The sequence below is a fragment of the Xenopus tropicalis genome, chromosome 5 (assembly GCF_000004195.4).
Source record: "Xenopus tropicalis strain Nigerian chromosome 5, UCB_Xtro_10.0, whole genome shotgun sequence".
Classification (NCBI taxonomy): Eukaryota; Metazoa; Chordata; class Amphibia; order Anura; family Pipidae; genus Xenopus; species Xenopus tropicalis.
The window spans coordinates 68,252,038-68,267,642 of NC_030681.2; the positions used below are offsets into that span (position 1 = coordinate 68,252,038).

Genomic DNA, 15,605 nt, shown 5'->3' on the forward strand with positions numbered 1-15,605 from the left:
ACAATAGGGATTTTACCTCCACCTGGCGATTCAGGCCTAAACGCAGACTTTGCTCGGGCGCCATTGAAAATTCTTTGACCTAACTGATTGTCGGCCAATATCCGAAGCTTATCAGTCATATCAGTCATCTCGCCAATCCACCATATATGCATTGAATATCATATGAAACTAGGTTTCGTACAATACTATCAGTGCGTGTATGGCCATGGGCAGCTTTAAAAGATGGAGATCCAAATTACAGAGAGACCCCTTATCCAGAAAACACCAGGTACAGAGCATTTTCAATAACAGATTCCATACATGTAGTATGAATTTAAGAGGTAATTTCAAGAGGATCCTATTCGTGAAATCCTCCCCCCAATACCAATTAAACGGCTTAGCAATTCACATTCTAAAAAAACAGGGAAGGCAAAAATATTGGACTGTCATTTTGGAGACTTCATATGCAGTGCAACACTCTTACTGTAGTCTATTGGCACAGAAAAAACAGCTGGTAACAGGCTTACCATGTCATTGCATATAAAAACAGACATAAAAAGAAAAGGGGAGAGGAAATTAAAATTTTCTAGGAGACAGAGATAAAACACTTGGAAGCCAGCTTGGAGCTACAAACTAGATAGTAGGCAGCAAAATGTTGCACAGTGTAATTCCTTGTTTCCATACTTGTAGCCTCATATAATAAAACCACAAAGAAGTTCTAAAAGGACTGTGCACTTCAAACAGGCATATCCACTAGCACTGCTCACACACCCAGCCTTCTTTACATAAAAGAAGAAAACACGGTGGCACTTTGAGCATTAATCAAATGCTATTTAGCATAAACAAGATGAAAGAAGGCAAGAGCTGGATAATTACACTTGCAAAAGCGAAAATAATAATAATTGAGAGGCAAATGAATGCAATGGCATATTTTTAACTCCATAATGTACGCACAAAGACAACCCTTTTAGCCTGGAAAAGGGATGCCCGATCTGCAATGGGAGCTGTAATTCCTCAACAGGTGGAGGTGTCACTGGTTGGGGAACGCTCTACTTTGTTGTGCTCTTATCATTAAACATGGGTATGGATGGCTTACAGCGATTAAACTGATAACCCAATTTATGCCCTGCTGCACTCTGGGACATATGCATAATTCACCTAGTAAATGCTCCAACCACAGTTGCAGCACACATGGAGGTCAGTATTCCCAGTAGTCTGACAACTAAGCAAAAAGCATTGTCCTGTAAATCCCCTAAAAAAATCACCTCCACTACTGTAGTGGATAACATTTCTCTGAGCAATGAAAAAACTACAATGAAGCCACAACTGCAATGTGCGGCACTTACACCAAGACACAGAGGCTGGTCACCTGTGTATTCTATAAATTATTATATATTTCCCACCCACACCTGAAGCAGCAAAATGCTGATATACAATGTCATGCAATGCAAGGTCAACAACTAGTTTTTGATATTAAAACAATAGGTCTCACTCTCTACAACGGCCTGCCATTATAGGGGTTTTCAAAGAAATGCTGAGCTTCAATCTGCAATGTTAATCCCAAAACACCCATCTGACAAATTAGATTGAGCCATTCTGTAGGACTGTAGAGCACAGCACATTGTCGTAAATGACAAAGCATGTATGTTTTCAAAGGATCTGATCCTCAGTATGCCTCCTACTCAGTTAGATTGTGCCATTCCATAGTATGGAAGAAGCAATGTATAGCCATGTATATAGGGCTTTATAAGGGTGCTATGTGGTTTATTTGCATAAAAGCCAGACTGGTTTACCAGCCAATGCTTCGTACATTTTTTTGTATGCTGTGCTATGTACAACTCTATCTTGGTTGCAGCATAAACTGAGAGCCAGTAAATGCCTAAGCCATGTATTAATGTGTACACTGTTATTTCTGTTGCAGTAGCATTCACAACTGCAAATCCATACAGACTTTCACATGGGGACATAACCTATATAAACAATTTAAATAAAATAAATACATATTACATACAAAAAGGTAAATAGGATCCTGCTATGGGGCTCTGGGCTGGCTAGCAATGTTTTAGGGGGGCCCTGGCTACCAGTGTGTGTATCCTTTGTACTAATAGGACTTCATACAGCTATGGTGATTTTCTGAGTTTTGAATTGTTTAGGAATGGGTATTAGAGATGCTGAGGGTCAATATGTGGCATGGGATGCTTGTGCTACACTGAGTCTGTCATGATATACAAGTGCCACAGTGCATAATCAAATCCTTTGGGCCACCATGTCTGTCTTCCGGTGCACTTTGTGCGTGTTATGCTTTTCAGGTGTGGTTTTGTAAAATGGGCCTGTTTTGGGGGGCGTGGCCATAAAGTGGACAACCACTGATACTATTGTGACTTGGCAAGGATATTATAGATTCCTGCTGTGTAGCCAGGAAAACAACTGTAGAAGGGATATCGCAACATATGGCAATTGGGAAAGACATGTTCCAGTTCCTCCAAATGCAAAACTTAGGCAGTACAATGTTTACAGATGCTGTATATAGTTTTTATATGAAAAATTTATATAAACTAGTACAATGTGTTAGGACCCTTTAGAGGTATAATAAAACATTAAAATGTTTTTAGTACCTAGAAATAAGGGCATCTATGTACTAGAATTTCAGTTATAACAAGGTTAACAGGCCATGTGTGGGCTACAGTGGTGTGAAAAACTATTTGCCCCCCTTCCTGATTTCTTATTCTTTTGCATGTTTGTCACACAAAATATTTCTGATCATCAAACACATTTAACTATTAGTCAAAGATAACACAAGTAAACACAAAATGCAGTTTTTAAATGAGGGTTTTTATTATTTAGGGAGAAAAAAAATCCAAACCTACATGGCCCTGTGTGAAAAAGTAATTGCCCCCTGAACCTAATAACTGGTTGGGCCACCCTTAGCAGCAATAACTGCAATCAAGCGTTTGCGATAACTTGCAACGAGTCTTTTACAGCGCTCTGGAGGAATTTTGGCCCACTCATCTTTGCAGAATTGTTGTAATTCAGCTTTATTTGAGGGTTTTCTAGCATGAACCGCCTTTTTAAGGTCATGCCACAACATCTCAATAGGATTCAGGTCATGACTTTGACTAGGCCACTCCAAAGTCTTCATTTTGTTTTTCTTCAGCCATTCAGAGGTGGATTTGCTGGTGTGTTTTGGGTCATTGTCCTGCTGCAGCACCCAAGATCGCTTCAGCTTGAGTTGACGAACAGATGGCCGGACATTCTCCTGCAGGATTTTTTGGTAGACAGTAGAATTCATGGTTCCATCTATCACAGCAAGCCTTCCAGGTCCTGAAACAGCAAAACAACCCCAGACCATCACACTACCACCACCATATTTTACTGTTGGCATGATGTTCTTTTTCTGAAATGCTGTGTTACTTTTACGCCAGATGTAACGGGACACGCACCTTCCAAAAAGTTCAACTTTTGTCTCGTCGGTCCACAAGGTATTTTCCCAAAGTCTTGGCAATCATTGAGATGTTTTTTAGCAAAATTGAGACGAGCCTTAATGTTCTTTTTGCTTAAAAGTGGTTTGCGCCTTGGAAATCTGCCATGCAGGCCGTTTTTGCCCAGTCTCTTTCTTATGGTGGAGTCGTGAACACTGACCTTAATTGAGGCAAGTGAGGCCTGCAGTTCTTTAGATGTTGTCCTGGGGTCTTTAGTGGCCTCTCGGATGAGTTGTCTCTGCGCTCTTGGGGTAATTTTGGTCGGCCGGCCACTCCTGGGAACGTTCACCACTGTTCCATGTTTTTGCCATTTGTGGATAATGGCTCTCACTGTGGTTCGCTGGAGTCCCAAAGCTTTAGAAATGGCTTTATAACCTTTACCAGACTGATAGATCTCAATTACTTTTGTTCTCATTTGTTCCTCAATTTCTTTGGATCTTGGCATGATGTCTAGCTTTTGAGGTGCTTTTGGTCTACTTTTCTGTGTCAGGTAGCTCCTATTTAAGTGATTTCTTGATTGAAACAGGTGTGGCAGTAATCAGGCCTGGGGGTGACTACAGAAATTGAACTCAAGTGTGATAAACCACAGTTAAGTTATTTTTTAACAAGGGGGGCAATCACTTTTTCACACAGGGCCATGTAGATTTGGAGTTTTTTTTTCTCCCTTAATAACGTAAACCTTCATTTAAAAACTGCATTTTGTGTTCAATTATGTTATCTTTAACTAATAGTTAACGGTTTTTGATGAGCAGAAACATTTAAGTGTGACAAACATGCAAAAGAATAAGAAATCAGGAAGGGGGCAAATAGTTTTTCACACCACTGTATGTCTTTTTTACAAAGACCTCATAACTACATTTAGGTCAGTTTTGGCAGTGACATATTTCAGCTCTGTATGCCACCACAATGGATTTGAAATGAAACAATAATTTTTGACAAAAGTGGTCATCCAGGTCTTTTGGTGTTCCTTAACTCACCAGTGCATTACATCTTTTTAAAGGAACAGTAACACCAAAAAATGAAAGAGCTTTAAAGTTATTAAAATATAATGCACTGTTGCCCTGCACTGGTAAAACTGGTGTGTTTGCTACAGTAACACTACTATAATTTATATAATAAGCTGCTGTGTAGCCACGGGGGCAGCCATTCAAGCTGGAAAAAAGGAGAAAAGGCACAGGTTACATAGCAGATAACGGATAAGTTCTGTAGAATACAATAGTGTTTTATCTGTTATCTGCTAAGTGCCTGTGCCTTTTCTCCTTTGAATGGCTGCCCCCATGGCTACATAGCAGCTTATCTATAAAAATTATAGTAGACTTTCTGAAGTAAACACACAACTTTTACCAGTGCAGGGCAGCAGCACATTATATTTTAGTTACTTTTATACACTTTCATTTTTTGGTGTTACTTTTCCTTTAAGACTGATCAATTTGTTGAGTACGCTCGGTTACAGGCACACGTAGCAGATATCCGCTGAAAATGCAGAGTTTCGCGTTTTTTGGCGGATATCAACTACATGTGGCTGCACCCAAGCGTATTCAATGCTTTTGGGTGCAGGCACAAGTAGGAGGATTTTCAAGCATAGGGGCCTATTCTCAGCAAGCAATTTTCGGCTTGGCGAGGATACGCTCCGTGTGGCATTAAGGCCAATGTCAGACGGAGCATATTCTCAGCAAGCCGAAAACCGCTGCTGTAAAATCCTCCTACCTGTGCCTCCACCCAAAAGCATGGAATATGCCTACGTACAGGCACATGTAGCTGATAAAAACACATTTTCAATGGATATCGGCTACATGTGCCTGAACCGAGGCATATTCCATTACGAAAATGCTTGCTGAGAATAAGCCATATGACATTAGCCTTAATGTTTCGCCCTCTCTTGGATGGGCTTGTTTTGTTTTCTCTCATTAATTTACTTGCACTGACAGCTCTTGTGAACTCGAATTCCCAGACCCTAAGGGGCAAATTTACTAATCCACTAATCCAAATCCCGAAAGGGAAAAAATCGTATTGGAAACGAAAATTTTGCGAATTTTTCGTCGCCCTCACGATTTTTCGTATTTGTCACAACTTTTTCGTCGACGTCGCAATTTCGTATTGCGTGATAGTAAACGCCGGAACCACTCGACCAGTTTGGATGCAAATACCCTCAACTTAAAGCTTTATAATGAAGGTGGACTAGAAATGCAGATTACCAGCTTTAACTGCAATATCTTTTGGTAAAAAAACTAAAATAATAATTTTATCAATTTCCAAATATTTATGGACCTAACTGTATATATAATATGCAGAAGAAATTGGATGGGGAGGGCATGCCTTTCCTAATTCATCATTACTCTAAGGGGCACATTCATGAAAACGCGAGTTCGAATCCCGAATGGGATAAATTCGGATTGTACACAAAAATTTCTGAAGATCTCAAATATCACGAATATGTTTACGAATCAAATTACTTACCTTTGTCCCAGCATTCTCTCTGACCTGTTTCCTCAGTCAGAAGGTATTTTTTATCGTTGCTTCCTTGTGCAGAGTGAAGCCCCGCCCCCACTTCCTGTTCAGGTCTCTCATAAAAAAAAAAACGGCTAATGCACAGACTGGCTCCTGCTGCCTCCAGGCATGCGCAGAAGGCTCTCCACTCCGACAACCTTCAGAGAACTGAACAGGAAGTGGGGGCGGGGCTTCACTCTGCACAAGGAAGCAACGAAAAAGAACACCTTCTGACTGAGGAAACAGCTCAGAGAGAATGCTGGGACAAAGGTAAGTAATTCTGTAGGCTGTTTAGAGTAATTTTACTCATAGAAAAAAAAAAAGGTTTACTTATTCTTTAAGCTGGCCATTCATTGGGTGATGTTAGCTACTAAGTTTGTTCTGAGTTGGATGCACATTTTCCCCTGTATAGTGGCAATTCACCACAATTGAGACTACCTGTTGGTTTGGCCTTCTCGCAAAAGGTTATAATAGCCACCAATTATGATGCAACTGCTCGCCTTGAGACCAAATAATTGATTATTAGATGCCCAATCTTAGGTTGGTCACACATGGAACTAGTTAGCTACAAATAAGCCTCATTTCATATGTAGAAGAACTGGAAGAAAAACAATTAGTTATTGGTTTTTAAGTTAAAAGTGACAGCTACAGATTTCTAAAATTCTACACAATTAAGAGGTAAGGCTAGAAAGACAAGCAGAAAAGGCAAATAATGATTTTGCAAACATCCTTAGGCTGAAAGTTGTGATAAAAGCAGGTCTATTATTATTCTTTGCAGTATAAGTAACATTTAAATGCATACAGGGCATTTTTCTTTTTATTATTGTACCTTTGACAAAAATATAACACATATTTATGTTCTTATGCAAATATATAGATTATAAAATGAGCTGTGAAACAACACTGCAGACTTCTAACCCACTTAACAATGCAATGTCATTCAGAACAAGAAAAGCAGGGGAGAAACAGCTCCATTATTTTGTTTAGCTTGTTACCATACTTGGCTTGGCTGTTTCCCCCTCTGCAAATTTCCATACTGTATGTAATTTAAATGCTGATAGTGCCACATTTAATTGTCAGTTCTCTGATATGACCTGAAAAACAAGTATTTGAAGTACTGCTTAGCATATCTGCTCAGTTAGAGACAGCCAAGCTACACTCAAAAATTCAAATGCCATTTCCACTTATCCTCCATCCTAAAGGGCTCTGGCACACGGGGAGATTAGTCGCACGCGACAAATCTCCCTGTTCACGGGCGACTAATCTCCCGAATTGCCATCCCACTGGCGAAAATGTAAGTCGCCGGTGGGATGGAACACGCTGCGCAGGTGATTTCGGCAAATCGGCAAAGTTGCCTTGTGAGGCATTTTCGGCGATTTGCCGAAATCGCGCCGCCGCGTGCCATCCCACCGGCGACTTACATTTTCGCCGGTTGGATGGCAACTGATGGCAACTCGGGGAGATAAGTCACCCGCGAACAGGGAGATTTGTCGCGGGCGACTAATCTCCCCGTGTGCCAGAGCCACTTAGAACTAGCTAACCCTTAACCTTGGGTTATTATAATATAATTTAACATATGTGGTCTCATTGAGGTGCAACTAAATACTGTAGTATTAGACATTTAATTAAATCTATATGACATAAAAAATACATTAGGAAGATAAGCATGACTGGACAAGCCCCTTAGGCTGGGGGCTGGAAATCAAATCAACAAAAAAAGAACTATCACAATTTCATTATAGTTAATGGAAAGAACAATGAGAAAACTTGTTCACAAACACATAATGGAAAAGAAAAGTTTTGAGTTCATACTGCCACGCCTTTACCAAATTCTTCTTCCAGCAAAGCTGGCAATCTGCAATTGTAGGCATAAGTGTAACAGTAACTAATGAAAGCATAAGCTTTTGTGACTAAAATATAGGCCAAATTAAAAGAAAAGAAAATGGCCATAATATGGGGAAGATACAGACTAGATATTTCCTGTTTTTCAGTCATCTTATTTATAGAACATAATTTAGTGCTTTTGTGCAGCTTCAGTTGGTACTTAACTTATAGGGGCTGATTTACTAACCCACGAATCCGACCCGAATTGGAAAAGTTCCGACTTGAAAACGAACATTTTGCGACTTTTTCGGCTTCTTTACGAATTTTTCGTTACCAATACGATTTTTGCGTAAAAACGCGAGTTTTTCGTAGCCATTACAAAAGTTGCGCTTTTTTCGTAGCGTTAAAACTTACGCGAAAAGTTGCGCCTTTTTCGTAGCGTTAAAACTTAAATGGTGCAAAGTTTCGCGTAAGTTTTAACGCTACGAAAAAAGCGCAACTTTTTGCTCAAGTTTTAACGCTACGAAAAATCGCCAGATTTTACGCAACTTTTGTAATGGCTACGAAAAACTCGCGTTTTTACGCAAAAATCGTATTGGTAACGAAAAATTCGTAAAGAAGCCGAAAAAAATCGCAAAAAATACGAAAAAATCGCACAATACCGATCATTACGAAAAAAACGCAATCGGACTCATTTCGACCCGTTCGTGGGTTAGTAAATGTGCCCCATAGAGTGCGCTTTTTCATTCAACAGCAGGGAAAACCATATTAGATGTCTGAACATATACAAAGGTATTGCACACACTGGAAATTCCAGCATCTGCATTGGCACAACAGCTCCTGTTGTTGTTCTAGATATCCATGTTGTAATGCATGGCTTAGCTCATTTCTTACCTGCACACTTGGTTCTTGTAATAAGAGGGGGACCTGGTTGGCCTGTACCACCTTCTCCTGGCCTTGTCAAAAGAACTCTAATTTCATACTCCGTGTCTGGATCCAAATGCCAAAGCTTATAGGTAGGTGCATTCACTGCATGAGTCTCAGTCCATGTTCCTGAGGTCATTCTGTATTCCACCTCCTTCAAGATGATTGGACCATCACCTATTATGGAATTTGCATTCAGCTGAATAAGCAAGTATGTTGGGCCAACCCCAAGGAGTTGTGGTGGTGCAATAGGCCTTGGAGGCTCTAGAACATAGGAGACAAAAGATTACGTAGATTTCAGTAAAATGTATTCAAATATTATAATGCCTTTGAATAAAACTAAAGGTTATATTATATAAATGAATATATAAATCAGCGGTTTCAAAGTTTTGCTTAAACGTAATTAAAAATAATATAGATTATTTGGTTTTCCCTTTCCACTCACTGGTTTTGACCCATTTATAAAGCAGCAGAAATAAAGTAGGAGTAATAAAGTAGGTTCTCTTCCAGGCCTGTAAATCAGCTAGCTTCTGCCGTATTATTTCAGGAGTCAGAACCAGTACTCCAGAAAATTAAAAAGCCAGACTGAGGCTGCTTTCAACAACAATTACACTGAACCATTTTCCTGTCAATGCCATAGATACCACTTCATCAACAAGTAGTGGCATACTAACAACATTATAGTACCTACCCGTCAAGGTTTAATGGAGCAGTTTAGTGTAAAAATGAAAATGGGCAAAATAGATAGACTAAAGAAAACATTTTTCAATATAGTCAGTTAGGCAAAAATGTAATGTACAAAGGCTGGAGTGAGCATATGTCTAACATAATGGCCATAACACTACTTCGTCCTTTACAGCTCTCTAAGCTGTTAACAGTCAGTATCCAATCAGTGACTTGAGGGGGGCCATAAGGGACATAACTGTTCAGTTAGTTTGCATTTGAATCTGACCTGCATACTCACAAACTATGTCCCATGTGACGCCCCTTAAAGTCACTGACTAAGAGGTTATAGAGCTGAAGTTCTGGCTGTGTGAGACAACCGGTCATTTTTTACGTTGCGCAATCTATTTTGCCCAGTTTCATTTTTACACTGAACAGTTCCTTTAAGGTTGAACTAGGGGAAAAAAACACAGTACCTAGCAGTGCAAGTTTTACAAAGTGCAATGAAACATAATGGATTTTTTTTTTTTTAAGAAAAAAAAAAGTTTTTGGGTGAAATTCTTCAAGAAAATAAAGGCAAATAGTTCAGGTGAAACACCAACTACAGGTATTGGACATCTTATCCAGAACGCTTGGGACCTGGGGTCAGAGCCAGAACTAGGGGTAGGGGTAGGCAGAAGAGGCACCCACCTAGGGTGTAACGGTGGAGGGGCGCCAGACAGGTACCTCTTCTTTTAAGTACCTCTAGTTCCAGGCCCTTTCCCCCCACTGCAGCGGCACCCTGTGTGCATGTGCATCGTGTGCTTGTTTGTGCATGCGCACACACACAGGGGTGGGGGTTGTGCTGGTTGGGGCGGGCCAAGCCGACCAGGTTGCCTAGGGCGCCTGGTCAGCTTGGCCCGGCACTGCGTGGGGTTTTCCGGATAAGGGATCTTTCTGTAGTTTGGATCTCTATGATCATTTAAATCATTTAAACATTAAATGAACCCAACAGGACTGTTCTGCCCCCAATAATGAGTAATTATATCTTAGTTGGGATCAAGTACAAGGTATTGTTTTATTATTACAGAGAAAAAAGAAATATTTTTTAATAATGTGAATTATTTCCTTAAAATGGAGTCTATGGGAGATGGCCTTTCCGTAATCAGGAACCTTCTGGATAACGGGTTTCCGCATAACGAGTCCCATATCTGTACTTGCTTTTATAGAGAAAGACAAAGTTCAATGGATGTAAAAATATTGCTTATTATAAAAGTACAATTTAACTTTGGAAAATAAGTAGTAGAGTTTGTCTGATCATTTGAGTGATTCTGGCCCTAAGCATGATGCTTGCACACATGGGCAACAGGATGAATTACATGCTACTTGAGATGGGATTGAGCTGGAGACATATGCTCTTGGCTTCCACCAAGACATAGAATTGCCTATATCTGTATATGTCTAAGCACTAGTCCTAATAGTGCCTAGAAATACATACAAGTCCTAATCTAATAAACTCATTATTATTATTATTATAAAATGTTAAAAAGTGACATCAGTGACCTAGTTCCCAGCAATAAGAGGGTGCAACATACAAATTCATATAAATTCTGACTAATACAGGGTGTAAGAAGGACTAGTAATAATTGTTGCACTTTATTTAATCTGTCACAGAGAGCAATCAAAGTTTCTCCGAATGAATTTTAATACATATTTATTATATTAATGTACAATGCATGCTTAGTTCTGTGGTCAAAGATGACATTTTTCATAAACTTCATAAATACCACACACATTCATGAATAAAAACTGCATTTTATATGCATCTTATTCATGGGAACTGCCTATAAGGGTATAGTTTATAGCATTTTTCTATACAGGCTATAAGCAATAGGAGGCTATTGCATGTGTTAAGGATGTTTGTTACAGTATCTTGCTGAAAGCTCAGTTTCAAAACTACATGTAGCCAGACACTGTCAGAGGAGCTAGGGAAAACAGAGATAAAAATTAGCATCTGCTAATCAGTATAATTATTGTGTCTGGGCTCATTTGCGAACATAGATGCAAACTGTACAAATGCAGTTGCCACTAGCAATTAATCAGGTATTTTCTTTTTTATTGTACCTTGTAGTATACTGTTCAAAACAGATTGCTGATTGGTTGTTAATCGCTTACGTTCCTAATTCAGCGCCACAGGGAATGCCATTCATTTTGATGGGAAATTCGAAGTGGATCTGTGTGCCACACTCTTAGAGGGAAATTTACAAGTTTGGTGCAGAGCAGCACGGAAAGGTTTTTTAATTGACCATTTATATAAGCGCAGTCCAGTGCATACTGGTGTGTATGTATATACAGTGCCGGATGTCAAATCCAGCCCCAAGGCCGCCCCCCCATTTGCGTCCCCACCCGGCGCGCATGCGCAGACATCTCCCCTTCCCCCCGCGCAGAGCCAACACAAGCACGCATGCGCGGCCATTTAAACTACCATACGGAGCAGTGGGGAGAAGTCCCCATTGCTCCGTATGGCCGCAAAATGTTAAAATTTCGCTGCGGCGGGGCAGCATGCCGCCCCTAAAATTGTGCCGCCCTGGGCCCGGGCCTTTGTGGCCTCGCCACAAATCTGGGCCTGTGTATGTGTATATATATATATATATATATATATATATATCAATCCAAATGGTGTCCGCACTCCAAGGCTCAATATTCTGCGGGGTGCTTAGCCAAAATTATGTATGCATAGAAAATAATCATCTGTGGCCAGCACACCCTTCAATGTTTCATCAAAAAATTTTTTATTGCAGATATATTGTTAAAACCAACGTTTCGGTCCTTGTTAGGACCTTTCTCCTTGAGAAAGGTCCTAACAAGGACCGAAACGTTGGTTTTAACAATATATCTGCAATAAAAAAATTTTTGATGAAACATTGAAGGGTGTGCTGGCCACAGATGATTATTTTCTATATACAGGTATCGGACCCCTTATCCGGAAACCCATTATCCAGAAAGCTCCGAATTACGGAAAGCCCGTCTCCCATAGACTCCATTATAATCAAATAATTCAGAATTGTAAAACTGATTTCCTTTTTCTATGTAGAAATGAAATGGTACCTTGGAATTGATCCCAACTAAGATATAAATAATCCTTATTGGATGCAAAACAATCCTATTGGGTTTAATCCATGTTTTATTGATTTTTTAGTAGACTTAAGGTGTTGAGATCCAAATTACAGAAAGACCCCTTATCCGGAATACCCTTGGTCCCGAGCATTCTGGATAATGGGTCCTATACCTGTATATATATATATATATATATATATATATATATATATATATATATATATATATATATATATATATATATATATATATATATATATATACACATACATATACATATATTTATACACATATGTATATATACATTATATATATATTCTAAGGAAAACTACCTGTCAGCATAATGCAGTTTCAAAGGTAAGGGACTACGTGAGCCTGTACTCCTCAAATTCCATTGTCTAGAAATTAATCAGGAAAGAAATTCTTTCATAAAAGAGTTTCACCTTTGACTATTCAACACCCACTGCAGTAGTTCAGTTCATGCAGCAGTTCATGAGTATTTAAAGTAGAATGCAAGTCAAAATTTAAAAAGCATACTGCCCAATAGTCCTCCTATTGTTTAGTAAAAACGCCACACTTTTGGCTCACCTAATCAAATATTTACTCAGTCACACTTACTTCACATTTTCTAGAACAGGCAGCCATCTCTAAAAAGGTATTCTCCCTTACTTTCCCTCCTTGATTCATACTGCACATGTGTGTTCATTCCCTCCCCCCCCCCTCTGCCAGATCCGCTTCTGATTGGCTGGTGGGCATGTGTAGCTCAGAACAGGAGACAGGATCAAGTTACACACATGCTCAGAGAATAGGAAGGCTGCCGAAGGCAGCCTACAGGAAGGGAAGAGAGATTTCAGTGATGTCACTGGAGTCTTCACACTGCTGTAGGCTGCCAGCACCATATCTCAGAGAAGCAAGCAGGGATCTGGGAATTTAGATATGCAGTAAGTACTTAAAAAGAATGCCTTTAGACTTACTTTTAATTTATATTAACCTTTCATTGTGCTTTAAGAAAAACATATATAAAAGATACACATATATATCTGGGCAGCTAGTGTGGCTTCAAAGTAATATTTATATCAAAAGATCTGAAAATGTATAAATGCTAGGCAGTTAGATTAAATAATAAATCAGGATAAACAAATTACAATACGTTTGTTTTTGTCAGATTACAAAGCTTATTTGCACTTTCTATAGCACTCTGTATAATGCTTTAAAAAACAAAAAACACATCCACAGGCAATACAATTGTTTAAAGGGCCTTATCCAATTATAAAACAAAAATGTTTAAAATAAGCAGGAAAGTAGGAAGTATGCAAATTGAAAAGTATAAGCAGCATGCCAGAGAGACAGAGAGACATGTGTCTGGGGATGAGCTCTGATGTAGCTGGACGAATTCAGTACATAAGTGAATTACTATAATGAGACAGATAGTGCATCCTGCCAACGCTTGCTACAATAGTGCATTTACCAGCCAATAAAAACATCCTGAATAAACTAAAGGCAGATTTGGGCTCCAGGGAACATCCAATTTAAAAGTGCAATATGACACTACAACAAAGGCTGGTTTGTTTATAAAATTCATGTGGATGATGTACATAAAGTTAAATAAAGTTATACATACATACATTCAACTGGTCTGGCTTCAAAACTGAGAGGAAAGGTAGAAGAGGGGGGAAAAGTGGAATATCATGAAAATGTAAGATCAAAACCGCATGGCCTCTGCAAACAGCAATATGATAAATGTAAGAAAGTGAGAGAGGAGATGAGCTTCTTTTTTTTGGTTTTGTTTTCAAGCCAGATGGCTGAAATATACACACATTTGTTTCAATTAATTAGGAAACAATAGCTGATTGCGCACAAGATGGAGTCATGCTAAGCAGTTCTGGAACAAAGCAAAGGGGATTGTAGTCATGTATTTTATTTAATGAAATGTAGTAACCTTGAAAAAAGATAGAGAGGGCACAAGGTGCCAAAGTTTGCTAACGGCTACAGCAAAAATATTTTAAGTTCACATGTATCTATATTGAGAGTACTGGTAACTGATAAGTATATTTACAGCAACAGGGCAAAATGTAGCAAAAACACCACACAATTTGCAGTTATGTTTTGTGTCGGCAACACACTTTACTTTGTGTAGGCACCCCACATGAAAATTTCCCAAGGAACATAGGTCTTCACATCTTATTTATCTCCAATTACATTCTATGATGCATGAGGACTGCAATGTGCTAAGTATATGTTGGAGACCAGGTAGCAAGTAATATGAGGATGCACAAACTGTGCACTTAATTAAATGCAATTAATTTCAGACTATACGTTGCTAATACAGGTATGGGACCAGTTATCCAGGATGCTTGGGACCCAGGGATTTCCAGGTAAGGGATCTTTCCTTAATTTCGATCTCCATACGTTAAGTCTACTAAAAAATAATTTAAACATCATTTAAATCAAATGGGATTGTTTTGCCTCCAATAAGAATTAATTATATCTTAGTTGGGATCAAATACAAGGTACTGCTTTATTATTACAGAGCAAAAAAGGAAATCATTTTTAAAAATTAGAATTATTTTCTTATAAGAGAGTCTATGGGAGATGGCCTTTCCGTAATTTGGAAATTTATGGATAATGGGTTTCCGGATAACGGATCCCATACCTGTATAATGGCAAAACAGAGAAACCTCAATCTTATGTAGCCCAATTTTACATTTTTTTTTTAGTGGTCCCACTAATTTATAATGAATTTCAGTGGGTGTCGTTCCCCGATTTTACATAATGTTTTCTTGAATTTTGAACAATATTTTTACAAACTCCTGAAAAACATAAAATGGGGTTCCACTATATGTTATTTCTCCTGCCATATTTGGGAAACATTATTTTAAAATAATTATATTACAAAAACAAGCCTATGGAGTACCAAACTGGGACTATATCCTGAAAATTTCCCAAAATATTCTATACACGAGGAAATCAATCTAGTTTCACACAATATCTCTGCACACAAAATTAGAGAACCTAGGGAATTTTTCTCAGTGCCACTGATATATTATGCACCTAGTGAACACACCCCCTACTGGGCTTTATAAAAAAAAAAACAGGAGAGATGAGACAGCAGCTAGGAAAGCTAGTTGAAAGCTATTTAAAATTCATACTTAA

At 38.8% G+C, this 15,605-nt stretch overlaps 1 protein-coding gene across 20 annotated transcripts in view; it reads right to left on the reverse strand.

Annotated features, from left to right (window-relative positions):
- ptprk (protein tyrosine phosphatase receptor type K) overlaps positions 1-15,605 on the reverse strand; it is a 272,356-nt gene that overhangs the window by 121,160 nt on the left and 135,591 nt on the right. For all 20 annotated transcript variants that reach the window (XM_031902319.1, XM_031902315.1, XM_031902316.1 and 17 more), the window contains exon 7: positions 8,664-8,957. In XM_031902319.1, the coding sequence (XP_031758179.1) occupies positions 8,664-8,957 (294 nt within the window). The remainder of the gene's footprint in view (positions 1-8,663; positions 8,958-15,605) is intronic.